Source organism: Camelina sativa, chromosome 15, assembly GCF_030686135.1.
Source record: "Camelina sativa cultivar CO46 ecotype springtype chromosome 15, ASM3068613v1".
NCBI classification, from domain to species: Eukaryota; Viridiplantae; Streptophyta; class Magnoliopsida; order Brassicales; family Brassicaceae; genus Camelina; species Camelina sativa.
In genome coordinates this window covers 34268244-34285451 of record NC_141894.1, presented here as the reverse complement: position 1 = coordinate 34285451, position 17208 = coordinate 34268244, and the positions used below count along the sequence as shown (strand labels likewise).

Sequence of the window (17208 nt, the reverse complement as noted above, 5' to 3'; positions counted from 1 at the left end):
GTTGGTCAGACATTTCATCGAACACCTTTTGGATGCGGAAATGTCTAAAACCCAGTTCCAATTGATCAGAGAGAAACTAGTATTTTTAACTCTAGTCCAGAAGGGAATCATACAATCAAAGCTTAAACACATTACATCCTAAGATCCTCCACCTAATTTATCCCATCCTCAAGAACTACCACACTACTCAGATCCGAAAATCATCATCAAAGATACAAACTCAAAAAACATTGAATCTAGCATCCTAAGATAGATAAAAAATGAGATGAACCAGTTTGTAGAAGAAATCGAATCAAAATACTGAAGAAATTCAAAGGTATCGGGATACAAAAGTGTCAAGCGTTTTCGGTGGCTAGGGTAAACCTTAAGGGAAAGAACAAAAACGAGATAAAAGCTAAGATGCCGAGTGAAAACTTAACAAAACCTATTTATAGGAAAAACATGGAAATCTCTAAAACATAAAACGACAATGTAGAACGTCGGTTCGGGAATCCTTCTCGGATGTGTCTTCGGGACATAACCAGGACATCGGTTTCAGAGCGTCAATAGAGTCGCATCGTGAGAGTGTTAATCGAGTCGCGACGTAAGAGTGTCGATCGAGTCGCGACGTGAGGGTGCTCAGAAACTGTCGATCGAGTCGCGACGTGAGGGTGCTCAGAAACTGTTGATCGAGTCGCGAGGTGAGGGTGCTCAGAAACTGTCGATCGAGTCGTGACGTGAGGGTGCTCAGAAACTGTCGATCGAGTCGCGACGTGAGGGTGCTCAGGAGCTGCTGATCGAGTCGCATCTTGAGGGTGCTCGAGAGCCATCCTGGGACGTTTTGGTTGAGTCGCATCTTGAGGGTGCTCGGGAGCTATCCTGGGACGTCTTGGTCGAGTCGCTGCTAACATCCGATCGAGTGGGAGCTCTCCTTTGCATGCGGGTCGAGTCGGATTTCTGAACGTACATGCATCCACTAAAACGGAGATAACTCATGAACCACGACTCCGATTGGTTTGAAATAAACTGCATTGGAAAGATGACTCAATTCTCTACAACTTTGATGAAGACGTCGAAAGCTGAATCCCAAAGTAAAATCTTCACTCGACTCGATCAAAGACGTGGAAGCTTGCGTCGCTGGGTAGTGTAGATCGAGTCGCTTAACTGCTCTCCTGATCCTTATTTGCATTTGATGGTTTGGACACCTCCTAAAACACCTGAAACAACTCCAAAATGCAAGATGTGTGCAAGACCAATGCAAAGACTACCTAGATATGCATGTTGTGCAAAAGAGACTAAAAACAATACAAAGCAATGAGTTAAGAGAACAAAATGAATGACAAATGCATCATGAAAATGTGTAAAATATATACATATCAACTCCCCCAAACTTATTCTTTGCTTGCCCTCAAGCAAACAACCAAGAAAAAAGTATGGAAGAGAGGTTTGAAGATGGGTCTCAGAACCTAAAACATGCTGAATAGAGTAGTTAGAATCAAGGTCCTTGTGTTTAGTTCTGTGATGCGTGGTGAAGGAATTTCATTCGTTTGATCTACACATGCAATCCTATCAATCACCCCCTTTAACATTTATTAACAAAGAACCATGAATCAAGCTATGCAGTGTCATGGAACTCATTTGGCTAGGGTGAAAGGTTAGAGACAAATGTGGTCTCTTTCTCAAGTGGTTCCATCGATACATAACAAGGTTCTCTCATGAAAAGAGTTGAGCTTAAGAGAAGGCTAAAGGTTGAAACCAACTGATACATACAAGAGCAGCGCCCTGTCTACCCAAAGAACATTCCAAACCGAAGTTGGTCCTATCTCTACCCTTCATCAGAAACTTCATCTCAAACCCATTCTTTCATTCTTTAGATTTGGTCTTAGGAAGAGTTCACTTCTTATCACTCTAGCGAATTGGGAAAACTTTAATATCACTATGGTTCATTCTCTTTTCTTCTAAAGATTCTAGACATCTTAAGCATTTTCACTTTCTTTTCTTTGTCTAAATTTTTTTATTTCATGCTCAGAACCAATTATTCTTTTTACTTTGCTCACCCCAAATCCTTTACTAGACTTGTAAACTTTGAAAACACATCCCCTTCCTTAATACTTTCTACCCTTTACTTTTCTGCACAAATCCATACCCAATACCCAATATCAAGTCCTCACCTTGTCCTCCTAGCCCGGATAACGCGAACTAGAACTACACAGGATCCAACTCTTGTCGGTTAGAACCTAACACTTTTTAACAAGCTCAACTCGGAAAAGGCCTGACACTCAAGAATAGAATTGGCTTGAAAGAACGGTTGGTTAAGGGTGCGGGAAACTGTTCCAAAGATGGGAATCAGCTACTTGGATTGACAAGGGTGGTAAAATTTTGAAAGACAATCCATGTATGTATATGGTATCCATGAGTTCAACTTCAATGCATAACAAGATAATTGCAAGTCAGGATTAGGTTCAGATAGATAGGGAATGACGTCAATTCAAAACATGCTTCAATCTTACATTTTCAAGTTCAATCAACATGCATCAAAGAACTAATAACAAGGGCCTTGATCCTATCCTATTGAATCCAACATGCTACCAAGGTTACAATCATCATCAACCCCTATGCTAAATGCAACAACCCTATACGAATGACACTAGACTCAATCCTAATATGCAAGTGCAAGCTACATGAACACTCTGTTTTTGTGGAAATTTTCGAAATTTTTCAAAATTTTATGGCTTTTCTATGCAAATAGATGAATGCAGACTCAAACATGATATGATGCAAAACTTTGAAATAAGAATCACAGAAAACATCATCAGATACATCATCTCAAACCCTCCCCCAAACTAAAATTACACAGTCTCCTGTGTAAGAAAAATTTGCAGGAGAATTTAAGAATCTCAACAGAAACAATGCAAGGATGAGATGGTATATACAAAGGAAATGTAGGAGTACCTCAGTTGTAAAAGAAGGAGTCGGTGCTCGCGACGGCAGATCGAGTGAGATGATGGTTGGTTCCGGGAGCAGCTACGGTTCATCGTCGATTGAGTGGGAGTCTTGGTTGGTTCCGGGAGCAGCTCCGGTTCGTCGTCGATCGAGTGGGAGTCTTCAACACCGGATCGAGTCAGAACCTCGTCGACTCGTGGCTAGGTCGAGTCGTCAGCAAGAGCTTCACGAGAGCTCCTCTTCTATTGCTTCATTCCATGTCTGCAAAACCCAACACTCTGCTATTTGTATTTTTTTTCTTTCGCCACTTTAGTCGGCCATACTCCTTTCTGCAGATTCCTGAACAGCAGAAAACGAAAAAACAAAAAAAATTAAAAACACAAGATCCTAAATTGTATTTACAAAGATACCTTTGGGACTTCCTCCCAAGTGAGCTTGTTTAAAGTCCCTAGCTTGACTTTGCATACTCCTTATGCTTTGGGAGGTTCATAGAGAGGCTTCAAAGATCCCTCTAGAATGTTTTGTCTAGCCAGATACTCTTTAACATTCTGCCTAGGTTCAACAACAAATGAACTGCTCTTCTTCATTATCCCAAACCTCTTCCTTAATTTCCTTGGAGGAGAACTTCTCATTGTACCTTGGAGCTTCTTGATTTGCCCACTCATCTCCTTCACCATAGCTGTTAACTCTCTCACTGAATCCCCTAGAATCTTGGTAGTTTGGAGTTCAGACAAACTGTCAAGCGCGGGAAGACTTGACTCTTGCAGTTGGTGAAGTTTAGGAATCAGGTCATGACGCTTAGGAAGAGCAACAACTGCACTCGAGTTGGAACACGGTCGAGTGCCCCTTCGAGTTTTTTCTTTGGTTACCCAAACTTCTGTTTCTGCCTCATTCACACCCTCAAAGATGTCAAACCCAACTTTCTGATCTTTCTCTTCAATCACGAAGGTCTGCCCATCAATAGTTGGCTTCTTCTTAGCATCCTTGATATCAAACTTCATCTTGAAATTCTTACCCAGATTGAGATCAATCATCCCCTTCTTGACATCAATGACTGCTCCAGCTGTAGCTAAGAAAGGCCTTCCCAGGATTAGTGGATCTTTAGGCTCTTCATCCATTCCCAGCATCACAAAGTCAGTAGGGAATCTCAGCTTGTCCAATTTTGATGGGCAGGTTCTCTAATACACCATGAGGCAATCTAGTAGTCCTATCAGCCAATATTAAGCGGAGGTTGCATGACTTGTATTCGTTGAATCCTAGCCTCTGAGCTACAGAGAGTGGCATGAGGCTTACTGAAGCACCAAGGTCGCATAGGCACTTTTTGAAGGCCAATGGACCTAGAGAACAAGGCAAGGTGAAAGAACCAAGGTCCTCTAGCTTCTTTGGGATAATCATCTTCTGAATAACAGCCTTGCATTCAGGAATAACCCCACCTATGTCATGCACTACGCTCTCATCTTCCAGAGCCTTAGTTTGAGCTCCTTTAGCTATCTCCTCCTTCTCTTTGGTCCTTTCTGTTACCAAATCAGTTAAAAACTTTTGATATTGAGGCACAAGTGCAAATGCATCAAGCAAAGGCATCCTAAGTTCAATCTCCTTGACTTGGTTTTCAAACAGAGTTTTATACTTCTCAGTAAGCTGCTTCTTAAACCTCACTGGAAATGGTAGAGGTGGCTTGTATGGTGGAGGAATGAATCTCACATGTTTATCCTTGGGAGCAGCGGGTTCTTTAGTAGCTTCGGGATCAGATTGCTTGGCTGACTTAATTGGATCCTTGAGCACCTCGACGGGATCCGTTATCTGAACTACATCTTGAAGAAAATCCTCCCCATCTAGACTCTCATTGTCCTCAGTGAGCCGTACATCTACAGCTTGGGTGGTGATGGCATGGATAGTAGCATAGTCTTTGGGATTTTGAACTGCTTTTCCAGGTAGTTGGCCAAGTGTTGGGGTAGAAGTAGAAACAGTCTTGCCTTCCATGTACTTCATCTTGGAGTTAAGAGCTTCAAACTTGACATTAAGATCATTGTATGAACACTCCATTCGCTGACTGAGTTCAGCAAACTTCTTAGCAGTATCTAGAGATCCGCTAGCTTGACCCTGAAGAAGTTGTTGCATCATTTGCTTTATTTCGGGATCTGGGGCTGGAGTAGGCTGTACTGGTTGAGGGCGGAATCCTGGTGGTGGTCCTGAGGGAGCTTGGTAACCTTGCTGGAACTGTTGTTTAGGGGCGAATCCCTGATTGTAAGGCAGAAAAGGTTTTTGTTGACCTTGTTGTTGCTGCTGAGGAGGGTACACCTGATCCTGTGGATTTGCAATGTTGGTGCTCCGGTAAGACAAATTGGGGTTCGTCTGATAGGGGTTGTAACCCTTGTTGTTTCCACTTTGATTATGGATGTAGCTGATCTCCTCAGACTGCTCTCCCGCCCCATCTTGGACGTAAAAATGTTCACCCTCAGATACAAAGTGGACGCTCTTCTGTTGATTGAGCAACAGGCGGTCAAGCTTCTCATTGACGTTCTTGAGGTCCTTCTTGTACTTCTCCTCAGAACCAGCGTCGCCTCTAACTGTGCGGTCGTAGTCTTCATTGTAGTTGCCATTAGACTGGGCGAGATTTTCAACGAGTTGCCAACCTTCATCGATGTCTTTGTTCAGGAAGTTGCCGTTTGAAGCAGTGTCAAGCAGCATACGTATCTTTGGTAGCACACCACGGTAGAGAGTGCTCAGCAATGACTCGTTGCTGAATCCGTGATGGGGACATTGGCTATGGTAACTCTTGAAACGCTCCCAGGCTTTGCAGAATGATTCTGAGGTCGTCTGATTAAAGCTAGAAATCTCATTCCTGAGACGTGCTGTTCTGGAGTTGGAGAAGAACTTGGCCAAGAATGCTTTCTTGCAACCATCCTAGGTAGTGATGGATCCCTTGGGAAGGTTTTTCTCCCATTGATGAGCCTTGTCTCCCAGGGAGAATGGGAAGAGGCGCAACTTGTAACCATCCTCACTCACGCCGTTGATCTTGGTGAGACTGCACAGACGGTCGAACTCGTCCAAGTGGTCGAGTGGATCCTCCATAGGCAACCCGTGGAACTTGTTTCCTTGGATCATGGAGATCAGACCACTTTTGATTTCGAAGTTGTTGTTCTGCACGTCGGGAGGGATGATTCCAGCACGCTGAGTATGAGTATTCGGTGCATCCCCAACACCAATGTTTCGCGGTCCCGGATGTGGTCCATTCGCTTGTTCCATAGTGACGGGTGTGGGATGATCAGTGAGTTGACGAGCTTGTCGTGGTCGTTGCAACCGATTGATTTCGTCGATAACAGGAACGAGATTTTGATGCCCTCTTGATCTGGTGTGCATGCAATGTTGCAATCAACAGGTACCTGAGATGCAAAACAAACAAGCAAAAAACCAAAGCAAGTTAGTACTCGCAATGATAAGTGTAACGGAACTTAATCTTGCAAAACTTGAAATCTTAAATGTAGCAAAACGAATCCCAAATGGCAACGGCGCCAAATTGATACTAGGATTTTTGTGCGTCCTAGCAGGTCTCAATTAACCTTATGTAGTTGTAGTACTTAAGGTGTCAATCCAAATGGGAAACTTTACTAGCAATCAAGATGCAATCAAGAAATCACAAGTCAAGCCAATTCAAAGAGAGCGTTTGTCTGACAGTCCTAGAATGATGACAATACAAAACAAAAATAAGTCACAGAATTAGAAACGAGAATGCATGACAAGAAGCAAAAATGAATAAAAACATAAAAGAGTCTAAGCATGAACTAAAAAAAACAAGAAACGAAACAGTCTCAGGAATGTAATAAAATCAGGAAGAAAGAGGTCCTAAGGATGGGAGTAATTGATGTCGGTGGAGTATCCTAGTCTATAGAGTATTTAACATGCCACAAGCAAACCATCCCTAAACAATGAACATCATTTCTTAGCTAATCCAATCTCTTGACAGAAGCTACTCAAACTCAATCACTTCCAAACCTAGCTCTCGCTAGAGAAACATAATCGAGCATGGCATGAAAAACAAGTTCATTCACGTCAACAAACATCCTAGACAACTAATCTCTTAGGCTAGGAACGTAAGTCTCTGGCACTAGTTGGTCAGACATTTCATCGAACACCTTTTGGATGCGGAAATGTCTAAAACCCAGTTCCAATTGATCAGAGAGAAACTAGTATTTTTAACTCTAGTCCAGAAGGGAATCATACAATCAAAGCTTAAACACATTACATCCTAAGATCCTCCACCTAATCTATCCCATCCTCAAGAACTACCACACTACTCAGATCCGAAAATCATCATCAAAGATACAAACTCAAAAAACATTGAATCTAGCATCCTAAGATAGATAAAAAATGAGATCAGTTTGTAGAAGAAATCGAATCAAAATACTGAATAAATTCAAAGGTATCGGGATACAAAAGTGTCAAGCGTTTTCGGTGGCTAGGGTAAACCTTAAGGGAAAGAACAAAAACGAGATAAAAGCTAAGATGCCGAGTGAAAACTTAACAAAACCTATTTATAGGAAAAACATGGAAATCTCTAAAACATAAAACGACAATGTAGAACCGTCGGTTCGGGAATCCTTCTCGGATGCGTCTTCGGGACATAACCAGGACATCGGTTTCAGAGCGTCGATAGAGTCGCATCGTGAGAGTGTTAATCGAGTCGCGACGTGAGGGTGCTCAGAAACTGTCGATCGAGTCGCGACGTGAGGGTGCTTAGAAACTGTCGATCGAGTCGCGACGTGAGGGTGCTCAGAAACTGTCGATTGAGTCGCGACGTGAGGGTGCTCAGGAGCTGCTGATCGAGTCGCATCTTGAGGGTGCTCGGGAGCCATCCTGGGACGTCTTGGTTGAGTCGCGTCTTGAGGGTGCTCGGGAGCTATCCTGGGACGTCTTGGTCGAGTCGCTACTAACATCCGATCGAGTGGGAGCTCTCCTTTGCATGCGGGTCGAGTCGGATTTCTGAACGTACATGCATCCACTAAACGGAGATAACTCATGAACCACGACTCCGATTGGTTTGAAATAAACTGCATTGGAAAGATGACTCAATTCTCTACAACTTTGATGAAGACGTCGAAAGCTGAATCCCAAAGTAAAATCTTCACTCGACTCGATCAAAGACGTGGAAGCTTGCGTCGCTGGGTAGTGTAGATCGAGTCGCTTAACTGCTCTCCTGATCCTTATTTGCATTTGATGGTTTGGACACCTCCTAAAACACCTGAAACAACTCCAAAATGCAAGATGTGTGCAAGACCAATGCAAAGACTACCTAGATATGCATGTTGTGCAAAAGAGACTAAAAACAATACAAAGCAATGAGTTAAGAGAACAAAATGAATGACAAATACATCATGAAAATGTGTAAAATATATACATATCAGTCATTAACATATTTTACTCTTATTTATTCCAGCCATACAAATACAATATCAAAATATAAAACATACATACATATATCTTGAATTTATTTGTTTTTTTGTTCAACTGTGATAATAATTTTTATTAGTATTTTTGAGCATTAGAGGTAAAATAAATATTATTAATGATAAAAAACGAAATTTTACTATGGAATTTAAATATCTAATTTAAGTTGTCTATATAAACTAACACATAACCTAAAATATTTAGTAATTAAAAACTAAATTATATTGAAAGTAAAAAAAGTATATGTATTTCCTATAAAATCATATGAAGTGCAATCAAAACTTTAAAATACAATTCCCAAAAAAAATTTTTATATATATTCCCCTTAATTTAAGGTATATTGCTAGCTTTTTTTTATTAAACATATTGCTAGCTTTAGTTATATAATTTGTAGTAAAAGCTAGATATAAAATAAAATATCCATTTTTATATAGAAAAATCCTTAGAGTAACATTTGGATTAAATTAAAAAATTAATGACTTCAATATATATATGTTGAATCACAAACTAAATATAATGATGATTATTCTTAAAGAGATGTATTGCATTTTTGTCGGAGCTAAGAAAACTTGATTGATAATATACATGAATATGTAAGATCTAAGATCTAATCCAACATATAAAGTACAAGTTTAGTGCCAACTATAAGAATCCGGTTTTGGTGCCACCAAGATTACCGGCAGAGGCTCAAATGGGAATTGCTCAATGAGAGTTTCAAGTTGGTTTGCACAGCTCTTGGTCATTTGCTTGAACATGTCGACGAATAGACCGTTTACCAGATCCATAACCTCGCCCAAAACCAAAAAATAAAGAATTCTATCAGCAACATAGGTAAAAGAGGAGGTGTGAAATAATGTTGTTATCGCAACAACTCAAAACTTACCTCATTGTAGTGGTTTTTGAGTTCCATCTCAGCATTAAGAGCCACAAAATCAGTGAGACGACAGTTTGTGGATGACCTTTCAGTTCGGAATTAGGTGCCAATGTCAAATATTTTGATGTAATCGTGGCAGAAAATTGAAGCTCCTCCATTACTCTTTCCAACAAGCAGCTTGGGTGTATGTATGGAGTCAAAGTCTCTTGAGATGAGATATTCCCTGAAAAACTACACAAGGGAGGAGCACAAGAATTTAAATATACTATTCATTTTGTAAAGTTACATAATTTTCTATATATATATTATTTTCTTTTAAACTGGGATCATTTTTTCATTATAAGTACATATATTATCTAGTAAAGAGTACACAATTTTTGTTGAAAAAATGACATTTTGCTGAAGTTGAACTTTGCCATTTTTGCTAATATATATATATATATATATATATATATTATTTATATTTCTTTAATTACCTCTTTACCATATTCTACTCCCTCTAATTCAATTTAAATGATATTTAAGGATTTTACACATAAATTAAAGATATATATATATATAATCTCATTTAATTTATCTCTTTTACATTATAACACCATTAAATAAAATGCATTCAACTAATAAGAAAACATCAAGTAAAATATGATTGGTCAAAGAAAATTAAACATATTTAATTTTTTTTATTTAAAACGTAAAACATCACTTAAAATGAAACAAAAACTTTTTGTCAAAACATCACCTAAATTTAAAACGGAAGGAGTAGTAAAGAACATGATGTTTATAGTTTATACTGAAGGTTATATGTAGTTAAAATAGGCATTTTGTGTTCTAAAACTTTGAAATAAAACATTTTTTTCCATGCTTATAAAATTAGGCATTTTAGATGAAAATTTGAACAAAACTAACCTTGTTAAAATGGTAGTGATTTCTGGCGCTTGAATTTCTTGGACGCGTTGGAGAATTGACTTGTTTTGGGAGAGCTCTAGTTGTACTGATTTAATGTTTTTTGGTTTTTTTACAGTAAGCTATTAATGGAAATGGTGCTTTGTGAAAGTTTTTGGAGAGCCACTGCCATATTACCAAGTTCTCATCAATCTCATCTTAGATACGAAAACAAAGATAATAACAAAAAAAAAAAAAACAAAAACAAAATTGCATACTTAACTAAATGTTTAATGGCATAAGACAACAATATAACAATTCTGAACATGAAAGAGAAGAATCATTTCCTTAAGCTTCTTACTCCTTCAAGATCTTCTTTGCCTTTCCAACCATTTTGTCTATGCCATTATAAACCATGTAAGAAAACTGTTCAGGAAGATCATCATACTTACCATCAATCAAACCCTGAAACGAACATTTCATATAAGCCAACATATAACAAGCAATTATAGAACAACTAAGAAAGTCATGAACTGGAGTATGAATGTATATACTAACCTGATGAGACTAAATGAGGAGTTTGACTACTGTTAGAAGCCATTTTACTTACAACATACATGGATTAAAGTAAACTAAATGGGAGTCTGAGTAGTTGAAAGAGTTGGTCTTGAAAAACCGAAGTGTACTCTAGAAATACCGGGGGTTCGAAAGAATGCAAAAGAGGACAACAAATGTATTAAGAAGAAACTATACCCTAATGATTGTAACTAAGGGTACGCAAAGACTAAATGAAACACACATGTATCAAGAAAAAAACTATATCCTATATCGAAAAATCATGGACAAGAGTGTGAAGTTGAAATAAGACATTTTGCTTATATATTATTATATTTTTAATGAGATCATATATCATTTCTGTAAGTACCTCTTCACAATATTCTAGTAATTTTTTTTTGAAAACTCTACTAATAAAAAAAAATCATCACGAACATCATTGAGATATATAACCGTAAAAAAAAAAATTAAATTAATTTGACTCTAAACACCAAAGTGCAGAGTCGGTCTTGAAAACCAAAGTCTACTTCTAAAAATACCGAGCTTCGAAAGAATGCAAAAGAGAACAACAAATTATTAAGAGAAATTGTACCCATATAAAAAAATCACGGACAGAAATGTGAATTTTAAATTTGTAATAAGACATTTTTGCCTATATATATATATTATTTTCTGTAAGTATCTTTTTACAATATTCTAGTAAAAATTTATGAAAAATCTAGTAAGAAAAAAATAAATCATCACGCACATCATTGAGATAATTAACGAAAAATAAATAAATAAATTAAGTTGACTCTACTACACACAATCAATAATTCAATATTGTGAGACAACTCCTTAGAAAATGATTGTGTGACATAACTACTTATAAAACGGGAAAAATGCCAAAAAAAAACCCCATGTTATTTTTATTTGGACGTTTAATACCCAATGGTTTTGGATTGGAATAAAAATACACCAAATAATAAAAACGTGTCATTTAAAACCTAAAATAATAAGTTTTGTTATTTCTCGTACACATGATTTTTCAACAAAACTAAAATTCCAATTTTAACCTGGTTATCTAATTAATTATTAATTTTTAATAGATTTTTTTTAGTTTTCTGTTAATCATATCAAAACCGATAATTAAACCTGGTTCATAACTTAACCGAATCTCAATTTCAAAAAATAACCGTAAGTCGATGCTATGCTGCAGTCTGAGATGTGAGAGATTCGTCATCTTCCATTAGTTATCCAAGATTTTGAAGCTTACCCAGATGGGATTGAGTTTCGCAGTTGCTCTAATCCCAGAAATATAATGCAATCTCTCACCTTAACTCGGTACCCAACTCCAATTTCCCCGCCAAGACTCAATCTTTACCCGCTAAGGACAAATCACAGTTTATGTTCTTTCAACTCCGACCACCGGTATTAACCGTCGCAAGATGGCGTCGTCTCGCCGTGAGTCTGCTTCATTTATTCTTAATTACATAACTAAATATAATCCAAAAGTGAGCGAAGGTAGGAAGAGAGACAACAAGACTTTAACCAAAACAATAAAATCAAATACCAAAGCTCTCCTTCTCCCTGTGAAAATAATTAAACAACGCCAATTCCGAAAAGAATATTTACTTCACTTTTTTCTATGTTGAAACAATTAAACAAATCAATCTTTCTCCTCTGGGGAGAGCCTTCGCTTCAACTGGAGAGACTGTACTTTGTTGAAACCCCCATTTGCTAACTCAAACTTTTAACAGTCTTTTGGAGCAAACAAAAGGCTTTCAACGAAATCAAACAACACACAAGTTATATAAGAAGATGTTATATAAGAAGATTCTTCTGTTTCAGGCTGTGCAATGTGTCAAATGAAATCACCCGGATGAGCTTGATTTACTACCTTCTTTCTCTGGATCTTCAATCTGCTTCGGTAATAGATTCAAGAAGCTTCCTTGGTGTGTTGTTGTCTCACCAGATGCTTCATCTTCTGTTCATTTATTAACCGTCGCGAGATGGCGTCGTCTCGTCGTCTCGCCGTGAGATTGCTCGGTGGTAAAGATAATCTGGGTTAATTACCGGTTTGATATGGTTAACAGAAAACCAAAAAAAATTCTATTAAAAACTAATAATTAATTAGATAACCAGGGTAAAATTGGAATTTTAGTTTTGTTGAAAAATCGTGGGTATGAGAATAACAAAACTTATTATTTTGGGTTTTAAATGACACGTTTTTATTATTTGGTGTATTTTTATTCCAATCCAAAACTATTGGGTATTAAATGTCCAAATAAAAATAACATGGAGTATTTTTTGGCATTTTTCCCCTTATAAAACTCATACATGTTTACGTTACAACCTCATCATATTCATAACTGATACTTTTTTGTATTCTAATTGTCCAACGACCAAATCAAAATAGGAATCAACTTCAATGACTTGGTCTAAAACGGCGTTACACAGTAATCAAAAGACTAATAATTTGGCTAATTCGATATTGTATTTGCCGCATAAAATTCAAAGCTTTCATTTTTTTTCTTGCATGCATCACCTAATTTATTAGTCCCCTCCTTAATCCAAATTACTATTAAAATTAATCCCCTTCTGAAACGGAAAAAAAAATTAGTAATTTAATTACACAGTACGATTGAAAATTAAAAATTTCATCAGTGTTGTTGCTGGCAAAGATTCCTCTTTTCTCTTTATCTTCCTCCTCACTTTCAAATCTTCTCGAGAAAAAAAAAAAAATTCAACTTTACCCCAAAGAAGCAAGCTTTTACTTTTCTAATTCCACTCACCAAACTTCCAAAGTCTCATCTTTTTTCCACTTAAAAACCTTAACTTTAATAATCTCTGTACGAAAAACAAAATCATTTTGATTCTTTCGAATCTCAAAGGAATCGGATTTTTTCAAATGGGTTGTACAACTTCAAAGCTCGACGATCTCCCAGCAGTAGCACTTTGTCGTGACCGTTGTGGTTTCTTAGAAGCAGCGATTCATCAACGTTACGCTTTAGCTGAAGCTCACGTCTCCTACACACAATCCCTTAAAGCAATCTCTCACTCACTTCACCAATTCATCAATCACCACCACCGTGACGATGATTCAGATTCACCCAAGAAAGCTAAACCCAAGATGGATGATTCCGGTTCCGGGTCGGGTCATCTCGAATTCGATTCGGATTCTGACGATGACGATACTGATTCGTTGCATTCGTCTCCTCTACATCATCATCTAGACGACGACGAGGACTCGAATCCGAAGTCGTATTTGCATATTAACTATATGAAGAATAGTTCGATGGCTCCTTCTGTGGTTTATGAGCAGAGACCTTCGAGTCCTCAGAGAGTTTACTTCGGCGAATCATCAACCTCTAACTATAATCAATATCAGAACTACGGAGCCGAGACTTTGTCGAGGTTGCCTCCGCCGCCACCGTCGCCGTCGAGGGAAAAGGTTTGGGATTTCTTAAACCCTTTTGATACTTATTACACTCCGTACAGTCCTAGTCGTGATTCGAGAGAGCTTAGAGAAGAATTGGATATTCCGGATTTGGAGGAGAACGATGAGGTTGTGAAGGAAGTACATGGGAAACAGAAACTTGTGGCTGCGGCTTCTGTGGAAGAGCCGTTACGTGATTCTGGTGGTGCCAGCACTAGCGGAGGAGGTCAGGCTTCTCTGTATCAGACTAGGCCAAGTGTGTCAGTTGAGAAAGAAGTGATGGAGCATGAGGTTCATGATGTCGTGGAGAAGAAAGTTGTTGAGGATGGTGGTGGTGGTGGTAAGGACGTGGCGCGGAGGAGTAACGCTGCGGCTGCTGCACGTGGCAGTAGGGTCCGGCATGAGGTGCCTGAGGTTGCTAAAGAGATAGATGCTCAGTTTTTGAGAGCTGCAGATTCAGGAAGTGAGATTGCAGTGATGCTTGAAGTGGGCAAGCATCCTTATGGTCGCAAACATGGTAGATTTCATTATCATTTGCTACATCTCTTATTTATTTCGTGTCTCTTTTTAATGATTCTGTTGGGGAGGGTTTGCTTATTTGTAGAGATCAAGTGAATATGTGTGGTTTTGTGTCAATATATGATTGTTGCCACTGTTGTCAGTGAAATTAAAGTTTAATTTGCAGCTTTCTTGTGTTTGAACCATTCTTTGCTTCCTGAAAAATGGAATTTGTGCCTGTATTGGAGCAGTTTCGTCGAAGAAGCTGTACGAGGCTACCCCATCACCGTCTATGGCTTCGCCAGCTCAATCATCAACCTCCAAGAAAACCAAAGCTGAAGCCTCTTCTTCAGTGGCTGCTCCTACTTACGCAGACATTGAGGCAGAGCTTGCTTTAAGATCTCGGAAACTTTCTTCGACATTGCACAAGCTCCATCTCTGGGAGAAGAAGCTTTATGAGGAAGTCAAGGTATGTTCAAACAGAAATTGTCTCTCTTAGGATAGTCAGATGTGATCTCTTTGGTTAGCTCTCTCTAGTCAAGGTTTGAACTACATATTTGTGCATGTAGGCCGAGGAAAAACTGCGTGTAACCCATGAGAAAAAGTTAAGGAAGCTGAAGCGTCTGGATGAAAGAGGTGCTGAGGATCTAAAAGTAGATTCAACACGAAAATTAGTGAGAAGTTTGTCCTCAAAGATAAGGATTTCGATTCAAGTTGTTGACAAAATATCCGTGACAATTAACAAGATAAGAGACGAAGAGCTATGGCTGCAACTGAATGAATTGATCCAAGGGTACGCTGGATGAAGTTTAAATGCAATCGTATTATACTATGATCTTGTGTTTTGTACTGGTTTCTCATTAGATGTCAACTCCTTCTTTCAGGCTTAGTAGAATGTGGAAATCCATGCTTGAGTGCCACAGAAGTCAGTGTGAGGCTATTAAGGAAGCCAGAGGCTTAGGCCCCATAAAAGTGAGCAAAAAACTCGGTGATGATCATCTTGAAGCTACACGGACGCTTGGGCATGAACTTATAAATTGGATTGTGGGATTCTCGAACTGGGTCAGTGCGCAAAAGGGTTTTGTAAGAGAGCTGAATAGTTGGCTTATGAAGTGTCTTTTCTATGAACCTGAGGAAACTCCTGATGGGTTCGTTCCATTTTCACCTGGTCGTATTGGGGCTCCATTGATTTTCGTGATCTGTAACCAGTGGGAACAAGCTCTAGATAGAATATCAGAGATGGAAGTTATCGAGGCCATACGCCGTTTCACAACGAGTGTGCTTCATCTTTGGGAAAAAGATAGGTCAGAAACCCGAGAGAGGATGACAGGGCTGGGTGATCCAAGGAATATGGACCGAGAGGAACAGAGAATACAGAGAGAGATTCAAGAACTGGAAAGGAAAATGGTTCTGGTTGGTCAGTGCGAGGATAACATTGTCTACCAAAGCGACACTAGTAACGAGAGTTTACAGGGTAGTCTTCAACGTATATTTGAAGCTTTGGAGAGATTTACAGAGGAATCTGTGAAAGCTTATGAGGATCTCTTGCATCGTGCTGAAGAAGAATGCGGCTCTCGGGAAACAGATGAAGACTAATGGAAAACCATGGAGGAAAATATTGCATGACCAAAAGATGATCAATAAACTTGGGAGTTGATTCACGTGCTACAGACAGCCATGATGCATGATCTGCCATGACTCAGCTCTGCAGTCAATAGTCTAGAGTACCAGACCCAAATTGGGTCACCCAGTTCATGTATGGCTGGTATCTAAGGCACTGGGAAGTTAATGTATCATCTTCCTCAGACACGGCCAAGAACTGCTCTGCGGTAGACATGGGATAGAGAAATGGGACAGTGCTCGGGTAACGTATGTGGGTGGGTGCGTGCCGTGCCCTATCTAGGAAGGGGATGGTTGGTTGATCGATTCCATGGTTCAGAAAAAATGTAAGATACTTTGGCACAAGTGATGATGTGAAGTACCCAATTTTGTATAGCTTTATTTATTTTGTAAAACGTTACTATGTTCCACAACATTTATTTAATCTATGAACAAAAAACTTAAAACGGATTTATTTATGTTTGGTTTTATTAATTTGGGAACTGTGATTAAACTAGTCTGCGATTATCCTATATACCACAAAGAGGCAGTACATTAGTAGGGATGAAAGTAGGCCTGCGAAATTCGGGTCGGTCGGATACTTCGGGTTGGGTAATTCGGATAGTCGGGTAGTTCGGAATCTGGGAAGTGTTACCGAAAATAACCGATTTAAATAACGGGTCGGGTCGGTTCGGGTATCGGGTTTTTTGGTTATTATTTTTGGTTACCGAAACTAACCGAAGTTTTTATTTTTTGGTTAGTTTGGTTATTTAAGTTAAATCGGGTCAAAAATCTTGGTTATTTTCGGGTAAATTCGGGTAATTTCGGTTATTTGCGGGTAGTTTGGGTAATTTGGGTAATTCGGGTCGGTTAATTTCGGGTAATTTCGGGTAATGCAGGTAATTCGGGTAATTTCGGGTAACCGATCGGTTAGGGTGAACCGAACCGACTGAACCGATAACCGATTACATATTATAACTCCTTCCGATCGGTTTTCTTCTCTTAACCAAAACCG

At 38.9% G+C, this 17208-nt stretch overlaps 1 protein-coding gene and 1 non-coding gene across 3 annotated transcripts; both read left to right on the top strand.

The window, feature by feature from the left end:
- The first annotated feature begins 5665 nt into the window (after window positions 1-5665).
- On the top strand, window positions 5666-5772 carry LOC147927691 (small nucleolar RNA R71). Its single transcript, XR_015583149.1, has one exon. It is a non-coding gene; the product is annotated as a small nucleolar RNA R71 (small nucleolar RNA).
- A 7522-nt stretch (window positions 5773-13294) lies between these two features.
- Window positions 13295-16664, top strand: LOC147927690 (uncharacterized). Of its 2 annotated transcripts, none has more exons than XM_087489640.1 (4): window positions 13295-14613; window positions 14846-15063; window positions 15164-15387; window positions 15479-16664. In XM_087489640.1, exons 1-4 carry the CDS (start codon window positions 13569-13571, stop codon window positions 16188-16190), a joined length of 2199 nt encoding a protein of 732 aa, XP_087345766.1. In that variant the 5' UTR covers window positions 13295-13568; the 3' UTR covers window positions 16191-16664. The 2 variants fall into 2 exon arrangements, 1 of the variants encoding a protein (XP_087345766.1); XR_015582977.1 differs by having other exon boundaries at window positions 13387-14613; window positions 14782-15063.
- Window positions 16665-17208: the final 544 nt, after the last annotated feature.